This window comes from Mirounga angustirostris, unplaced genomic scaffold (genome assembly GCF_029215605.1).
Source record: "Mirounga angustirostris isolate CCGP_5_RB_7025 unplaced genomic scaffold, mMirAng1.0.hap1 SCAF_4, whole genome shotgun sequence".
In the NCBI taxonomy this organism is placed as follows: domain Eukaryota; kingdom Metazoa; phylum Chordata; class Mammalia; order Carnivora; family Phocidae; genus Mirounga; species Mirounga angustirostris.
The window spans coordinates 85,362,378-85,380,800 of record NW_026991712.1 but is presented as its reverse complement, the minus strand read 5'-3'; the positions used below and the strand labels follow the sequence as shown (position 1 = coordinate 85,380,800).

The window sequence follows — 18,423 nt, the reverse complement described above, 5'->3', positions numbered from 1 at the left end:
TGCTATTTTCTAACTTAGAGGTTTGCGTTACAATATTAAGCCCGATCCCCCTTTCCCTCAGATTTTTGTTTCCCCAGATTGCGAAGGGTCACGCATCATTCGTGCTCAGTCCTCTGCTCTGCACCACAATCTCCCCTCGTGTCCAAACAGCTCTCTTCAAAGCTTCTTTTGTGCTTGGGTTTTTGGTCCGGGAATGGGGGAAGGAAGCAGAGGTAACTAAGCGGGCCAGAAGTCTCTGGATATAATAAAAGTGTCGTCACCAGCGGTTAAAAATGACAGTTGGTAAGGCCACAGCGCACCCAGCGAATCCCGCCTCCCGCAGCGGCTCCTGGAGGACCAGCGGGGCCTGGGGGCGGGGCCGCAGTCTGAACGCGCGTGGAGGGGCGGGGCTGGGGGAGGAGTTTTGGCCCGAGCCCCAACGGTACCTTCTCCTGCTGAGTGGGTTGGAGCTGGAGGCGGGTTTGGTTTGGGAGGGCGAGGTTTCAGACCATGCCCAAGTCGCCGCCAGAGACTGCAGGTTTTCTGCTTCTGCAACGTCAGAGTTAGGGTCGGGCCAGGGGCGGAGTTTTAAGCCCCGTTCTCGGGCTCTTGTTTCTGATTGAACCCAGCGGGTCCTGGGGCGGGTCCTGGGGCGGGTCCTGGGGCGGGTCCCACTTGGCTTTTGACAGCTCTCTCTCGCAAAGCCGCAGCCGTGTCCCGTGGGTTCGGGAAACCGTAGCCCCGCTCTCCGCGCGTCCCCGTCCCCCCGTGGCCCCGGCCCCGGCCATGAAGCGCTTCTTCTCCTGCTCCAGCTCACAGGTGGCGGTAGGTGCCAAAATGTTTGGGAGGACGGGGCTGGGGTCCGAGCCCTGCGGTGACAGAAGTCTTGAATCCCGTCTTCATGCACCATCGCCTTTTCTCTTTCTGGGTCTTTCCAGTGCTTCCACTCCTGCAGTGCAGCCTGCCGGCCCTGCCTTCCTCAAGGCCCTGTCCCCAGGCCTCTGATTTGCCTTCCTAACCTCTGCCCTCCCCACGTTCCTTTCCGTTGGCCCTTTCTTGTCCTACTAGCATGTACACCCCCAACTCCTGAGATGTTTCCTGCAGCCCCTGTCTACTTCTGTTCTCTCCCAGTACTGAACACCTCCAAGCATCTGCCCTATCCCCAGCCCCCGCTCAGCCCCAAGTTCTGCTCTATGCCCCAAGTCCTGCCCCACGGCCCCATTTTCAGCCCTGACCTGTCCTCACAATTCTGCCCTCCCATAGGGCTCTATCCTTGCTGTTTCCTCTCGGCCCAGCAAACTCCCGGGCCCGTGCCTTCCCCTAGCCCTGGTTCATAGTCTACTCTGTCCCTGCCCCCATCTCGCCCCATGCCCCTTCCACTCTCGTTCTCTCATCAGCACCACTGGCCGACATCACTCCAACCCTCTTTCCAACTGGTGCTCCCACACCAGCAGCCTCCGCCTGCCCCCCCATCAACCTCTGCGCCTCTCTTCTCGGTGGTTGTCCCACACCACTTTCCCCCCTTCCCCCCGATCTCCTCCTGCCTGCTCTCTGTGGGTTAATGTTGCAGTCCACCATCCTGACAGGCCCTGGCAGAGGAGGCATAGTTGGCTGGCTGCTCCCCAAGGAACTGGGTAAGTTGCCTGCAGAATCCACCCTGGCCAGCTCACTGCAGTGTCTGGTTATCAGACTGGCTCTTGGGCCAGTCAAGGCCTTCTGCCTGCTTCTCCCCAGAATCTTCCTTCATTCTAAACCCTCACCCAGTTGCTTAGGGCTTGTACTCTGCCTCCTTGGGCTGAGTTGAGGGGAAAGGCGACAGTAGGAGAAGAGGATAGAGTGGATGCACTCAGAGTTCCCAGTAGAAGTCACTCTATTCCCCACGTTCTCCCAGAACCCAACGCAAGGCCAATTACAGAAGGTGGGGCACAGAGAGAGAGTGTAGCTCTTTTCCCTGCAGATCTCTTATAGAGAGACCTCCTATCTGGGGATGGCATTTTCTGTGGAGATTGGGATTATGGCTCATTTAGAAGTGAGGTAGCCAACGACCTATGGGAATATTACGTAGCCTAACCCGATTTACTGGTGTCATTCATAAGCAAACATGAGAAATGCTCAGCTCACACTCTTCAAGGGCAGGCCACAGAAGCTTGGAAGTGAGCGAGCTATGAGGCAAGAGTAGGAACTCTGTTGAGGCCTGTCCTTGTCCCACTTGTGATTGCTTCTTCACGTAGTCTCCACACACATAGCTCAACCAATCAAAATGCATTTACAGGATGATTAGTATAGGTACCAGAAACTGAGGCAACGCAGACTCTGTCTTAACTGATAATGATTTTCTTATTCACACGGATCCTTCCCTAGTGACTGAAAGTCCTCTGCATTGCCCTTCCCTTTCAGGTCTGTGGAGTCTGCCTGCCCTTAGGGATGGGGAGATTATTTCATTTTTCCTGATTCTCCAATCCTTGGTCTCCAGTCTTTCCAAAGCTCTGGAGTGAGCAATGGACTGAATGTTGGAATTTGGAAATATCCCTCCCTCTGTTCTTCACCCCAGCTCTACAGAGTTTTGGCCATGAAGAATTTCCACCCATTCGAAACTCTCTTTAGTGTAACAAGCTTATAGGAAGTAAATCAGGTGGATTTAGAACTATCTAGTTGGAAAGAAAACTGTTTTCTCAGTCAGGATGGGATCAAAAAGAACTTAAAAATAGGCCAGTGTCAGCTGCAAATTGTTTCCTTCTGAAACTTCCTCACCCTTATGATAAATTCCTCCACTCCCTGGGTGGCTAACCACTCTGAACCCGTTTGTCAGAGAAATAGTGTGACAGCCTTCTCGGCCACTCCCAAAGCCTCGCTTCCCAGTCATGCCAGAGGATTGCCCCTGCCTGTCTCCACTCCCACCCCTGTGTCCAGGGCCAGAGCCCTGCGTCCTTCGATTGAGATCAGGACTGACAGGTCAGTGATCATTTTCAAATTAATCTAAGTTATCCAGAATATAGGAAGCTACACACACACACACACACACACACAGCTCTTATGATCTCATTTTATTTTAGTCAAACAGGATGCCTTTGAGGGTGTCTTACATATTAGCTTACTCTACCTACGTAGGAAGTGGACCAGAAAATAGCTTTAAATATTTGGCACTTGAATCAGCTTAGAGGAATGTCAGTTGCATTAAAAAAAAAAAAAAAAAACTGAAAAACTAAAAACCTGAGAGTCAGCTCCTGGTTCCTCTAGGCAGCCTTTCCGTTTCCACTCACCTGTCCTACAACCGTAGTCACTCTTTCTCTCTCTACTGTTGGTGTGTTCCATCTCAATAGGATGCTTATAGGCACACAGCCAGAGATTAGGAGAGGCTGCAATTAGTTCTACAAAAGCCCCCAGTCTTGGCTACAGAAATACAAAGCTTATCCTTGTTTTTGAGTCTGCTGATTAATGTGGTGATTGCTCCCCGGAGGCTGTGATGGTAATCCAGCGCCTCTTTTCTAAAGTGCTGGGATGAGCAATGGATGGATCTTCGAGTTTGGAAGCATCCCTCTGTCCTTCTTCACCCTAGCTCTGCAGAGGTTTGGCCATGACGAATTTCCACCTATTCTAAATTTCTCTTAGTAGAACAAGATTATGGGAAATACATCAGGCGGATTTAGAGCCATCTAGCTGGAAAGAAAAGTATCTACATTGCTAAGAAGCACCTTTACCGTCTCTACAGCCTGGCTGTTATACGTTGGCTGATACGAGCAAGGTCCCTTCCTCTCATGCCCCTGTATGGAGAATTCTGAACCCAGAATTGCTGGCACATCCAAAATGTGCCCAGCAAGGCTGGGAAGGATGGGGATTGTGCACTGACTATGTGGCAGACAATGTTAGGTGCTTTGTGGCCTGTTACATCATTAGGGAACTGAGGTTCCAAGAATTTGTTACATGCCGAAATTCACAAGGGTAGGAAGTGATAGAATCCGGATTTTGAACAGAGAACTTCAGACTGAAGTCAACTGATGGCAGTGTCCTGCGGTGGAGGCATAATTGTAGCTTCCTGCTTTTTCTGAGGGTAACTGGTCCCCAAGGGACATGGGATGACATGTTCCTAGATCCCAGAGTCTGTTTGGTTTATGGAGCAGTCATTTGGCTTATTTTGTGCTTTGAGAGTTAACCTGTTTGGAGACTCTTCTCTGTGCGGGGAGTAGCATCTGGGGGTGGGTGGCTTTGGCCTGGAGGCATTCTTAGACTGTTTACATGGTAATAAGTAAACCTTCTTCCAGAGCTCTGTAGTAGTGTGTGTGGTCTGGTGGTGCGAACTGGGACTGGGCGCCCTGTTGCCGGGGTTCTAATCTCAATTTTGCCCCTATTTTGTGGTGTGACCCCAGACAGTTATTCAACCTCAGTGTGCTTCAGTTTCTCCTGCTTTCAAATAGATCCAATAATATCAGCCCCAACTCCTTTCCAGGGATGTTGAGAGGCCAATTGAAATAGCACTGGAGGGCGCCTGGGTGGCTCAGTCATTAAGCGTCTGCCTTCGGCTCAGGTCATGATCCTGGAGTCCTGGGATCGAGTCCCGCATCGGGCTCCCGGCTCGGCGGGGAGTCTGCTTCTCCCTCTGACCCTCCCGCCTCTTGTGCTCTCTCTCTCTCTCTCATTCTCTCTCAAATAAATAAATAAAATCTTAAAAAAAAAAAAAGAAATAGCACTGGAAACGGCTGTGAAGAATTACAAGTATTACCTTAGAATCCATCTAGCCCCAGATCATTTTATGGCTTGGACATTTCAAATCTTCCCTGTTTTTGCTACATAATTTGCCCTGACTAGGTAAACAGTATTTGAAAATTAGTTATTTGACCCTATTTTTCCGTAGACCCTATTTTTTCCCACCTCCTCCCAAAGCCTTTTTCTTGTTGAGATTACACCTCATAAAATGTAAAGTGCCACCACCAATCCTTCACCACTTCCTGTTCGGTTATAAGAATACCACACACTTGTATGGCTTTTTCCAGTTTACAAATATACCTTATATGAGGTTAGCTCATTTAATGCTCACAACGTGACGAGGTAGTTATTATTTCCCACATGTTAGAGATGAGGACACAGAGGTGTTCAATCGCTTACCCCGGGTCACATAGCTGAGAAAGTAGCTGATCCAGGCCCTGAACTCAGGCCTGCTGACATAATATTCATTCAGGACCCTTTTCACCATCCTACAGACGTTTGCATCCCTTCTTCCTTTCCCTTTCCCTCTCTGGAGCCAACCAGGCCATTCTGTACTTTCAGCCCTGAGTGTTTTTACACGGCTCTCTTTCATGCCCTGTGATACCTCAATTATTGTAATTACCCCACCATCCCCTGCCGAAGTCAAGCTGAAATGATAGAACAATGCATGCCCAGGTGTGGCTTTTGCCTGGGACAGCTGCTCCCTGGCAGAGAAAAGAGGAGGGAGGGCAGGGGAGGGAGGAGCAGGGGAGCTGCCTCTTTCTGCGTCTGCAGGCCTAGCTAGAGACCTATCTTTGCCTTTAGGTGGTTGTGCCTCGGAAGGGGAAAGCCAACCAGCTAAAGGGCATAGAAACGAGATGGGAAAACAGAAACTCTGCTTCCCCTCCTAGTTTTGGGGCCCAAAGCCAAACGGCAGAGATGGTATGGCTGGGTATTTGGACTCCTAGCTGTAATGCGAAGCTAGGTGCCTTGATTTCTCATAAATCCGAGGACAAGAAGCAGAGCAGCCTGGGGAGGTGAGAGGTAATGTGAGCCCAATTGGGAGTGGTCAGTGTGGCTCAGTTTGCTCCAGCAAGACCTAGAGAGCAAAAGGGAACGGCATCATGGCTAGGATTGCTCTGAGCTTGTGCACCTAACAACAATAATCACATGATGATTAAAAAAAAAAAAAAAGGACATCTAAAATACCATGCATTCAGTACTAGAACAAGATTTTTAATCCAGGAGTCCAAGCACCTTTTGATCCAGGACTGACAATAACCAGCCGTAGTTTCTCAGTGGCATACGGATGTCCCTTTTCCCCTGCCGGGCTTCCTAACCATCTCCTTCCTTCCTTTTCCCACCCCAACCCCGCTGCCTGTGTTCACACAACCTGTGGCCCTGGACCAGGTGGAGAGATGGAACCGCCGTGATCAGAAGCTGCTGGAGGCGGTGCAGCGGGGGGATGTGGGGCGCGTGGCGGCCCTGGCCTCGAGGAAGTCGGCCCGACCCACCAAGCTGAACTTGAATGGCCAGTCCCCGTAAGTGAGCCCTCCCAAGCCGCCCCCCGCCTTGATATGTGGTTCCCATGAAAAGCCTTAAATCCCAATATGCGGTAGGACCGGGAAGGCCTACAACCCCAGAGCCCTTTTTGTCTTAATCAGCAAGCGCATCCATCAGTGTTTGCTACGTATCAAGTGCTGCACACAGTGAGGGAAGAGGTATTGTCTCTGAGTCTGACCCGTCTCACAGCCCAGATTGACAAAACTGGCAAAAAAAAAAAAAAAAAAGGACATAAAGCCCATGAAATAAACAGAAAACTGGTACATTCATTAAATACAGCGTTTATTTATTGCACAAGTAGGAGGGTGTGTAGTTTGGGAAGTTAGGAACAAAGTGGTAGTGGCCACGAGCATCACAGGGCTAGACGGAGTGATTCGGCCGAGACGGATATTATCCCTTGTTCCTTCCAATGTCCAGCCCTCTGCTCTGCTCTGGCTGCCTCCTCCTATGACAGCCCAGTCTGTTAAGGGTCGTGTGGTGAGAGCAACAGGTCGTTGTGTTCCGTGGACGCCCGTGCGATAGGTTGGGTTGCTTGAGGCCTGTGTAGCTCTTACTTCTGCCTTCGCTTCCAGCCGCCTCTGGCTCTGTGACAGTAAGCCACAGGGCCTTCTCCTCAGGAAGTCAGACTGGGGGAACTTCCTTGTCTGCTTTGGGGATGGGCTTTGGGGTGAAGGAGCATGGCAGGCAGTGCTTATGAAGGTTCTCGTATCCCTCATCCCCTGGTCCCCTCATCCTTCTGCTCCTTGGCCTTGATTCTGGCAGGTTCCATCTGGCAGCCTCCAAAGGCCTGACAGAATGTCTAACCATACTGCTTGCGAACGGGGCTGACATCAACAGCAAGAATGAGGACGGTGAGTTAGCCCGTGCGCTGGGCCCCGCGGCGGGCCTCTCCCTTTATAGCAGCCGTGGTGGGGGCCAGCTCCTGGAGGTTCCAACTGTAGACCCCCACTGCTCTCCTCGTCAGGTCTGGCCAGCATCCTTCCAGGGCTCCCCTCCCTGCAAGCTGGCTTGACCTCACCTCCGCTCCCACCTCCACCGCAGGTACCAGGCACTCGGGGAACAGGAATTTCTGGCCCCGTGGGGCTGAGAGCTTCTCTCTCTAATCTTCCCCTGATTATCTGTGCGTCTCTTGCCTTCCCTCCCTGTGAGTCACCGGCATGCAGGGGGCCTCCCACCTTCCATCTCCCCCTCTTCCTCTTTCCAGGCAGCACTGCCCTGCACCTGGCCACCATCTCTTGCCAGCCACAATGTGTCAAAGTCCTGCTGCAGGTAAGAGCAACCTCTCAATACTGCTTTTATGAAGGGAAGAAGGGGGCCCAGAATCTTCTAACTTGGTCTTGTAGTCACATGCAATCTTTGGTCAAATGGACCGCTCTCATCCCCAGTAAGAGAAGTGGTAATCCTGTACTCATCAATTCACAAACATTTATGTGACACCTACTATGTGCAGATACCACGCTTAAGGCGGCCCTTGAGGGCAGGTCATAAAGCAGAGTTCCCGGGGACTGCCGGCCAGTCATCCATATGCCTTTGGCAGAGCCCCTGCGCGGACCAAGTGCTGAGAGGCTGGGCAGGTGGAAGGAGGCCAGAGGTGTTCAAATTAATGCAAACTTCCACTGCCTGCTTTTAAGGAGCTTGCAGTCTAGGAGCACTAAGAGAAATATATATGTGAAATGACACACAGGCAATCTATAAACCGGTCTCCAAACGCACAAAAGGCACAGTTCAACAGGCCACTGGGCAAAGGGCTGTTCTGCTTTTGTTCTTCCCGGATCTTTCCAAGTTCCCCAATTTGTATCCTAAAGTACCACGCATGGCCTCAGGTGTCACTTTCCCTAACATGCTTATTTGTCTATAATCTGATTTTTCTTAGGCCCTAGGTTTAAGAACAGGGGCTGAAATTCAAGGCTGCCTATCATCTGCAAGGAAGGAGTGGACTGGGCTTGCCTAGTAGTTGGCCAGAGCCATGGTCCTCCTTCCCCTCCCCGTAGTACTATGGAAGTTGGCGAGCCAGCGGGGGGGCGGAATGGGATAAGGACGGTACCGCCATGCCCCATGCTGCTTCCCTTTGTGGCTGTTTGCAGCATGGTGCCAATGAAGATGCTGTGGATGCAGAAAATCGTAGTCCGTTGCACTGGGCAGGTGTGTGCCAGGGGACCACTGGGACACAGGGCTGCAGGGACCACAGGGCGGAAAGGGAGGGGAGGACGACGTTTGGGGAGCAGGGCAGGCCAGGGCTGACTGCTGCAATGGTTGGAGGGAATGCTGGGGCATAGTCTGACTGGGTGTCTTCCTGCTTCTCCTTCACCCTATCGCCCCTCCACCCTCCCAGCCTCCTCTGGCTGTGCTTCAAGTGTGCTCCTGCTGTGTGACCGTGAAGCCTTCCTGGACGTCCAAGATACCGTGAGTGTCAGCTGGGCGGGGCCCCGCACGGGGAGGCTCCTGCTCTCTCTGAGCTTGCCTGGCTAAGCTCTGGGACCGGGGCTTGTGCACAGCCCCTCTGCCTTCTCCCCCCTGCTCCTCCTCCTTTTCCTCGCAGAGAGGTTAGGCCTTACCTTCTGGAGAGCTTCGAACCTTTCAGAAAACAGCATTTAGCCCCTGCATCTGGGCTTTTTTTCTGGAGAGGTGTTGGAAGAGGGCCGTTGGTAGAATTGTCAAGCCCCTGGCTCCCCCTGGCTCCTCATGAACTCCCTTCCCACACTCCGTGCAGGACGGAAGGACACCCCTGATGATTGCCTCGCTGGGTGGTCACGCAGCTATCTGCTCACAGCTACTGCAGAGAGGTGCCCGAGTTAATGTCACGGACAAGGACGACAAGTGAGCCTTCCCATCTCCCCGGCCCACAGCCAGACACTGACCCCTCTAGAAATGAGCCACTGGGCAAGTGTGTGCGTGCGTATGGGCGCGCACGTGTGTGTGTGTGTGTGTTGCGGAAGAAAGATTGGTTTCTGTTTTCTTGGGAACCTCCTTCCTTCCGAGCAGTTGTTTGGAAGAGCTGCCTGCTACTTTGCACTTTTCCTCTCGGGGAGTTGAGAAAGTTTTCCTTAGACTTTCCTATTCGGCTGCTACCACCACCATCTTCCCGGCAGAGATGACTCTGGAAGTAGAATCAATACTTCTGGATCCATTAGTTCAGTTTGCTGGTTTTCAAACTATCTTCTAAGCAATGGAATCCTTTTTCCAATAAAGAATTTATGCAGAACCTCAATATATAAAAGATGAAAAGAGAGCCCTTCTACTTGGCCCCCGGCTTTCTGATGTTGCAGCTCCAAGGCGGGGCATTTGACAAGTTCTGGTCTGGTCTAATGCTCTGCCGTTGGCTGGCGTGGGTCTGTGGTTCTCCTTGCCACATGGAGTGAGATCTGGTTCTGTGAGTGGGATTTCTGGAAGCAGGACTGCTGGATTTCTGGGGGGAAAGCCTATGCCCAGATTTGTCCCAACCCACAGATCGGCTCTGATCCTGGCCTGTGAGAAAGGCAGTGCGGAGGTGACCGAACTGCTCCTGAGCCACGGAGCGGATGCAGGGGCAGCGGACATCATGGGGCATGACGCTCTGCATTATGCTCTCTGCACCCAAGACGGGGCGCTGTGCCGGCTACTGCGGCAGGCTCTGAACCGGCGGGGGCAGCAGGGAGGTAAAGCCCAGTCCCTTCTGGGACTTCAAAATTCTCCTTGATAGCCTTAGGATCCAAGAAGCTTCTTTTTTTTTTTTTTTTGGTTGACCCATTCATTGTTTGGTGGCACATTATTATTATTATTTTTAAAGGTTTTATTTATTTATTCATGAGAGTCAGAGAGAGAGAGAGAGAGAGAGGCAGAGGGAGAAGCAGGCTCCCCGCTGAGCAGGGAGCCTGATGCGGGACTCGATCCCAGGACCCTGGGATCATGACCCAAGCCGAAGGCAGACGCTTAACCATCTGAGCCACCCAGGCGCCCGGATCCAAGAAGCTTCTTAGAATGCCTTTTATTCCCATAAAAATAATCCCTCTGACGAATAATTGTCACTTTAGTTGAGAGTTTAACTTATTTATTTATTTTTTATTTATTTTATCTTTTAAAGATTTTATTTATTTATTTGATAGAGAGAGACACAGCGAGAGAGGGAACACAAGCAAGGGGAATGGGAGAGGGAGAAGCAGGCTTCCCGCCGAGTAGGGAGCCCGATGTGGGGCTCGATCCCGGGACCCCGGGATCATGACCTGAGCCGAAGGCAGACGCTTAACGACTGAGCCACCCAGGTGCCCCAAGAGTTTAACTTATTTATTGCTGCTACTGTGAAATGGCCCCCAATTCCCAAAAGCCTGGTCACAAAATGCCTTAAAGCAGCCTTGTCTCCCCCTGAAGGCCACTGTGGCTCATACTACTGCTAGCCAGCATTTGCGAGCTGTAATTGTATTTCTATTTGTGTGGTTTGCTGGTCACTCTCCATCTCCCCTACTAGACTGGAAACCCCTCAGATGACAGGCCACTGCTGTTTTGCTCACCACTGAGGTCCTGGTGCCCATCAATGCCTGGCACAGTGTCCAACAAATGAGTGAGCAAACAACATGAATGAGCTGGCCCATCTCTGGGATAAGGGAACCAAGGATGCTAGATACTTGGGGACCCATTCATCAGGGGTGGCTCTCGGCGCCACAAAGACATGTGTGGGAAGATTCATCACACTGGGGGATTGTTCCTCTCAGAAAAAGTCTGAAGATAAAGTGTGGGCTCAAAAGGGCCTGTCTCCACTCTCATTTTCCCCATGTTTTTTTCATATAGGTCAGGGGCTTGTTCAACATCCAGATCCTGCCTCCCAGGTAAGCCCCTGCGTGCCTTTTGCTTCTGCCCCACCCCAGGCTGTCCCACTGGGGTCTCCCCCAGGTAGTGATCCTTGGGGGCATCGAGATAGTCTGAGAGAAGAAAGGCCTCCCTGGGGCTAGGCTAGCTGCCTGTCTTTTGTTCACTGTTCCTTCTTCTACGTAGGCCTCTCCATGTGAGCCTCAGGAGGGTTCTCCACCTAAAAGCCCCGGGAGAGCCGAGCCCCGGGAGGAGCAGGACGAAGAGGAAGAGGAAGACCCATGCTCAGATGAGTGGAAGTGGAGGTATGAAGAGGAGCAGAGGAAGGTTTCTCAGTTGGAGCAAGAGCTAGTGCGAAAGACTGAAGAGGCGAAGGCTCAAGCTGCAGCCTACCTGGGCCTGGAGAACCAGATTCGAGAGCAGGCGCGGGAGCTGGGGCTCCTCCTATCTCAAGAGCCTGGAGCTCTGGGAGGGCAGGGCTCTAGGGCCCGGCCCGGGGGAGACGGCATGGAGCAGGGCTGTCCCTTGGGCCTGCTGGCCGAGCGCATTCAAGACCTAAGGAAGCAGCAGTGGGCAGCCAGGCTGGTATCAGCGTCTAAGAAGGCTGGGGATTCAGCCTCAGGGGTGACTCAGCGTGAAAGCCGCGGAAGGTTCCAGCCAGAAGACCAAGAGGCGCCCCAGAGCCCAAGGTGGGAGACCGCTGTGAGAGCCACAGGACAGCAGCTGAGCAGCAACGGGGGACAGGCCCCAGAGCCTGAGCATACTGACAAGCCACCAGCCGGTCTGAAAGAGAGGCCCCAGGCGCCAGGGGCGGACCCAACAGGCACAGTGGCCGAGCCCGGGGCAGCCATGACCCGGCTCCTGCTACAACTGAGTGAGGAGCTGGCTGCCGTGTGGCGAGAAAAGGATGCTGCCTGGGGGGCTCTGTCCAGACCCGTCCTGGAGGGGGCTCTGGGGACGCCGCGGGCTGAGGCGGCAGCAGCTGCCTGGGAGAAGATGGAGGCCAGGCTGGAGCAGGTGCTGGTGAGGCTGGATCGGGCAAAGGCAGGATTACAGGCCCCTGCCCAGGAGCCCAGACAGGGAGCCCCAAAGGCAGGCCCAGCGACCATCCCCAAAGAGAATGAAGGGAGGGAGAAGAGGGCTCCTGGGGCCCGCGGAGAGCCTCTGGGGGCCCCTGGAGGGCAACGGATGCCCGGAGGAGGTCTGGCAAAGGGACAGCTGGAGAGGGAGGTCGCAGCCCTGAGACGGAGCAACGGTGACTTGCTGGAGGAGCTGGGGGATCTGGGGCAGGAGAGGCAGCGGTTGCAGGGGGAGCTGCAGTCCCTGAGCCAGCGGCTGCAGCGGGATTTCGTTCCCAAGCCAGAGGCGCAGGTCCAGCTGCAGCAGCTGCGGCGGAGTGTGGGGCTGCTGACGGATGAACTGGCCATGGAGAAGGAGGCCACCGAGAAGCTGCGGAAGCGCCTGGCCTCCCAGAGCAGTGGCCTCCAAGGGCTGTGGGACTCCCTGCCGCCGGACCTGGTGGGCAAGGCGGGCGCGGGGCGCGCGGCGGCGGAGCGCCTGGAGGAGCTGCAGGCCGGCATCGGCGCCCTGGTGGAGCGGCACCGCGAGGCCGGGAAGGCGCTGGCTCGCCTGGAGGAGGAGAACCAGCAGCTGCGGGGGCCCCCCGCCCCACGCGGGCAGCCGGGCACCTTGTCGGAGGCCCCAGCACCCCTCCAGGTGGCCGCTCTGGAGCAAGACCTGGGGAAGCTGGAGGAAGAGCTGCGGGCCGTCCAGGCCACGATGAGCGGGAAGAGCCAGGAGATCGCGAAGCTGAAGCAGCTGCTCTACCAGGCCACCGAGGAAGTGGCCGAGCTGCGCGCCCGGGAGGCGGCCGGCCTGCGGCAGCACGAGAAAACTCGGGCCTCGCTGGTGGCCCAGGCCCAGGCTTGGGGCCAGGAGCTGAAGGCTCTGCTGGAGAAGTACAACGCGGCGTGCCGGGAGATGGGGGAGCTGCGCGAGGCCGTGGCTGAGGAGCGCCGCCGCAGCGAGGACCTGGTGGCGCGCGCGGCCGAGCAGGAGCGCCAAGCCGCCGAGATGCGCGCGCGCTCCCAGCAGTTCGAGAAGACCGCCGAGCAGTTCAAAGACAAGGTGGACCACCTCATCGCGGCTTGCCGGGACAAGGAGGCCAAGGTGAGCCGGCCAGGCAGCCAGCGGGGAAAGCGTCCGGGCGTTCAGGGCGTTGCTCACCCGCATCGATGTTCGTTTAGTCAGCTTAATACCTTTAACAGAGCAGCAGTCATTGGCGAGGACCACTGTGTGCAAGGACCATCACCACTCCCCGGTCTCAGGGATTTGGGGTTGAGATCGGAGGTGAGGCTAAGGAGTAAACAGAAGGGAGAAGGGGGCTTAAGTATTACGATTTGGGATTCAGGGTTCAGAAGCAGTGCGGTCCGAGCGAGCTAGCTACTGCCCTGGAGTACTATGGTTTATTAGCACGTTCACTTACAAAGTAGATTAGCCCAGGAAGAGGCCTGATAATGTGGTCGGTTGCTGGGGTTTTGCTAGGGTTCTGGGGAGGTAACTGGGCGGGGGGGGGGGGGGGGGGGGGCTGATGGGGTTAGAAAAGTAGACTAGCCTGTAGCTCCCCTTCTCCCCTCCCACTCCAATCAGAGCGAGTCCTACAGAAGATTTCCATTGGCAAAGAGAACCCCAAAGCAAATAAAAACATTTGAAAACCACTGTGTTAGAAACCTGAGCTTCCCAATGATTGCTCCAGAAGTCCATTTACGAATGAATTTAGTAATTTTAGAACCACCTATAAAACGAATGAAATCAGATGTCTTATTAAAAGTTGTGCACATGGTCAAATGTGGAATGATTTAAATATATAGGGAGTATATGTTTTGCATAATATAGAGGGCAGGCAAATAGCAGGAATGTTAAACAGAATAGCAATCAGTGTGGGATGGGGCTAATTAAAGAAAGGAGGAATTTTGTGTTGGTGTTGAAGGAAAAGATGAGGTAGACAAATGGGCAAAAGAAAATAGTGTAGTCTGACATTGTTTGGATTTGAAATTCAGTTTCAAAACTTACTGCTTGATCTTGGGTGAGTTCTCTAAAGCCTCCAAGTCTCATCTAAGCCTCAGTTTTCTCATCTATAATATTGGGATAATGATAGGTTGGTCAGGAAGATTACGTTAATAAGACATTATATTTAAAATACTCAAATTGATTTTTGGTAAATGGTAAGCACTCAATAAATAAAAGTTAGCTAGTTTTATAATTCCAACTGCCCCCATTCGTATTACTGCTGGTTATCATTAATCAGGTTTGTGCCTCAGCCTCACAAACCACAAAAACAAAACCCATCTCTATTTCTCAGCGGTCAGCAGAGCCACAAGTAGGTCAGGATCCAGTACAGACTTAAGAGCATGGACCATGAATTCAAAGAGACCTTGGTTCAGATCATTATTTCATTACTTATTAGCTGCATGATTTTGACAAGTTACTTAACTCAGTCTCCTTATCTACAAAATGTGGATACTAATACTTCCCTCAGTGAAGTATCGTTCTTCTCAGAACAGAGGAAGAGCTGTCTTGAGTATTAATTGAGACAATGTGTGTAAAAATATCTCGCATATATTACATATATGTATATATGTATGGCATATATATTACCCACTAAAAGGAAGCTGACCTTGACCCTGGGTGGTAATGGGGTGGGAAAAGCCTTGGGCCTCATCGGTTCCCTTTCTTTCCTTGTGGTGTCAGATCAAGGAATTGTTGAAGAAGCTGGAGCAACTTTCAGCGGAGGTCTTAGCAGTTCGGGGAGAAAATGCTCGCCTTGCCCTGCAGCTGCAGGTACGTTCTGGCCCTCGGGGAAATAGACACGGCTAGAGAAGAGGGTGGCCAATGGAAGTGATGTATGTGTGGGAAAGATTCTGGGAATTGTAGAGGCCTGGCCAGGCAGTGGTCCATGCTGGGCCGGAGGTGGGCCAAGGGAGCCCACATGGCATAGCTGACCACTTCATTCTTCTTCTTCTTTTTTTTTTAATTTTTATTTAAATTCAATTTAGTTAACATATAGTGTATTATTAGTTTCAGGAGTAGAATTTAGTGATTCATCAGTTGCATAGAACACCCAGTGCTCATTCCATCAAGTGCCCTCCTTAATGCCCATCACCCAGTTACCCCATCCCCCCACCCCCCTCCCCTCCAGCAACCCTCAGTTTGTTTCCTATAGTTAAGGGTCTCTTATGTTTTGCCTCCCTCTCTGTATTTATCTTATTTTTCCTTCCCTTCCCCTATGTTCATCTGTTTTGTTTCTTAAATTCCACATATGAGTGAAATCATATGGTATTTATCTTTCTCTGACTGACTTATTTTGATTAATATAATACCCTCTAGTTCCATCCACATTGTCACAAATGGCAATATTTCATTCTTTTTGATGGCGGAGTAATATTCCGTTATATATATATATACCACATCTTTATCCATTCATCTGTAGATGGATGGACATCTGGGCTCTTTCCATAGTTTGGCTATTGTGGACATTGCTGCTATAAACATTGGGGTGCAGGTGGCTCTTTGAATCACTATGTTTGTATCCTTTGGATAAATACCTAGTAGTGCGATTGCTGTGTCCTAGGGTGGTTCTGTGTGAACTTTTCCAGGAACCTCCATACTGTTTTCCAGAGTGTCTACACCAGTTTGCATCCCCACCAACAGCTGACCACTTCATTCTATTGTTCCTCATGCTGCGGGGGGTGGGGGGGGGTGTCAGGGTAGGTGTGTTAGGGTGGGTGCATGATCTCTCATTGATGCTCGCTCCCAGGATTCCCAGAAGAACCACGAAGAGATCATCTCCACCTATAGGAACCATCTGCTGAATGCTGCTCAGGTGAGCACGGAAGGAGGTAGAGACAGTGCACTGGGCGGGGGATGTTGCGTTTGGGATCCCTCCTCTTACCTGAATATACCTGTCATTTCATGGAAACCTGAACTTTAGATGTTCCAATGCCAGGTCTCTGGATCTCATTCAATAGATCAATGAATGTGAGGGAGGGGGGAGAGGTGTTTGCCCCTCCTTGTCAATTCCCTGGTCCACTGGAAGGCCTTTTCCTGTCCCTTAGGCCTTTACTGTTTCATCCTGAGCCAAATTATCCCTCACCAAGGAAGAAGAGATGGGTGGCTTGCTCCTTTATTAGGAAGAAGGATAACTACAAAGAATCAAACACTTGTTGTCTATCAGGTGCTCTGCTTCATATTCATTGTTTTTTTAACCCTCACAGCAGTCCCGGCAAGTAGACATCATTATCTTCCTTGTAAAGACTAGGAGACAGCTGTAGAGAAGTCATACACCATAAACCAGGGCACAGAGGAAATAGCATTCCACTAAACCACAGAAGGTTCCCTTGCCTTCTCTCCTCATTTCCTGTTCTTCATCTCCCTTTCTTTCCTTCCTCCCACTTACAGGGCTACATGGAACAAGATGTGTACAATATCTTGCTGCGCATCCTCAGCATCCAGGCGGAGTGAGGCAGCTGGTGCCCTGAGGGACGTGCGAGTTCTCTGTGGTGAGTTGTGGGTCAGGGTGACGAGGGAAGGAGCCCGGAGAAAGGTCTTGGGAAAATAGGCTTAGGGACGGGACTCGGAGCCTCCTTTTGCCCCATGCGGTGGGGGCTGACCCTGGAGAGCCCTGTGGGGCGTGAAGCATTTGAAGGGAGGTCGGTTGAGAAGACACAGTCTGGGGATTCCCTGGATGGAGGCAGGAATCAGGGAGCAGGCAGACTGAAGGGGGCTGACGTGGGATGATGGGGACTGAAAAGACTTGCTGAGCGGCTCTCCTAAGGCCCAGGCTAGAGGCAGCCATGGTGGCAGAGTGGTAAGAAGTTGTTTGCCAGGCTGGGACTCTATGAAGCCCAGACTCTCTCCTTCATTCTCCTACCATTCATTCAGAGGATAGTCACTCCCGGCTCTTCTTGCTGCCCCTGTGCACGTGGCTGTCTTTTTCTGTCCAGCTGGATGACATCCCCTTTCGTGGCTTGGCATGGGCGGGAGGACGCCGAGGAGATGGAAGTGTGTGCATTTCACCCTTAAATTTCTTCTTTCAGGGAGTAAAAGCGTCCTTGGTTGCCAGAGGCTCCACCAGGCTGTGGAGGAGGGCGGGGCTGGGGGGGGGCAGGTGGTGGGGATGGGGCGTGGGGTTTCACCTGACATTATGGACCCCAGACCTGAGAACCTGAAGCCTGGAATCAGCACTGATGAGACCAGAGGAGGTGCACATGGAGGCCAGCTCTATGGAAAATAAAGCAGGAGACAGTGTGGTGTTGGGTGTCATGGTTTTCTCTGCTTAAAGGGGAGGGAGGGAAAGAATCTTTTTCATTCTCATTCCTTTTTGATCACAAATGGCCCCAAAAGTCAGCAGCTTTCAAACTTTATGATCCACAGTAAGAAATACACTTTATATCGTAGTGCATATACCTGAAATGATATTTACCCTTACTATTTTCAATCGATGATATTCTCTGCTGTTTTACTCCACTGAAAAAATATCGCTCACAATACACCCACTAATGGGCCAAGACCCACGTTTGAAAAACAGCTCTCTATGAAAATGGAGATTGACACTCTGTCTCTTTCTCAAATCTGTCTCTAATCTTTTTTCTCTATCTTGCGATTCCTGCGTCCACAATCTTTTTTAAGGAAGAGAAATTGAGAGGCCTGGATTTCCTTCAAGCTGTACAATCTAAAATATTTGATCGTATGTCAAACCATGCATCTAGATCTGAGGCACAAGGGCTCACATGGTCCGTGTTCTTTGCCCAGGTACAAAGTGGGGTGAAAAGTCGGATTCCTGGGAAAGGGAGGAAAGGATACTCAGACGGCTTCCTGTCTCCAGTTCTGTTAGACTGAAAAAAATGTATCTCTCTTGGCCACTTCCCATGGGTCTCCTCCCCTTCCTGTCCCTCTACCAGCCAGACTGCTAGGTGAGAGAGAGGAAGCGAATTCCTCCCCAATCTGGAACTGCAGTTTGGATCCCTCCTGGTTCCTTCTCCCAGCCCGCCCCCTGCTGGGTTTTGCTGGGTCGGCCATGGTTTGGCGGTAAAGAGCCAGACTGGGTTGAGAGGAGAGTGGGGAGGGGCTGCCGCAGAAAACAGGGGGCCACCCCAGGGCTGCAGGGGGGTTTGGCCCAGAAGAGGGCAGCTGTGTAGATCACGTCCTAGAGAAGACGAGGGTCAGCTTTGGGATTTGTGTGGACAGGCCTAAAACTGCTTTAAGGCAGGAAGAATGGAGACCGGAGGGGTTGATGGCGAAAGAGAGGGTACAGCTGCCAGAGGAAGGGCATCAGAAAGATCCAAGTCATTTCCATGAAGGGGAACAGAACCTCTCTTTTCCTTCTTGTTCTTCGAGTTACCAAAGAATATAAAAGGACTGTTG

The 18,423-nt window shown here is 52.1% G+C and overlaps 1 protein-coding gene across 1 annotated transcript; it reads left to right on the top strand.

Moving 5' to 3' along the window:
* The first annotated feature begins 673 nt into the window (after window positions 1–673).
* Window positions 674–18,205, top strand: ANKRD35 (ankyrin repeat domain 35). The gene is made up of 14 exons (XM_045899025.3): window positions 674–804; window positions 6,070–6,200; window positions 6,985–7,073; window positions 7,427–7,491; window positions 8,307–8,364; window positions 8,555–8,625; window positions 8,933–9,039; window positions 9,670–9,857; window positions 10,984–11,021; window positions 11,188–13,170; window positions 14,752–14,841; window positions 15,818–15,883; window positions 16,459–16,559; window positions 17,097–18,205. The coding sequence occupies exons 1-13, from the start codon at window positions 766–768 to the stop codon at window positions 16,519–16,521; spliced, it is 2,988 nt and encodes a 995-aa protein (XP_045754981.1). The 5' UTR covers window positions 674–765; the 3' UTR covers window positions 16,522–16,559; window positions 17,097–18,205.
* Window positions 18,206–18,423: the final 218 nt, after the last annotated feature.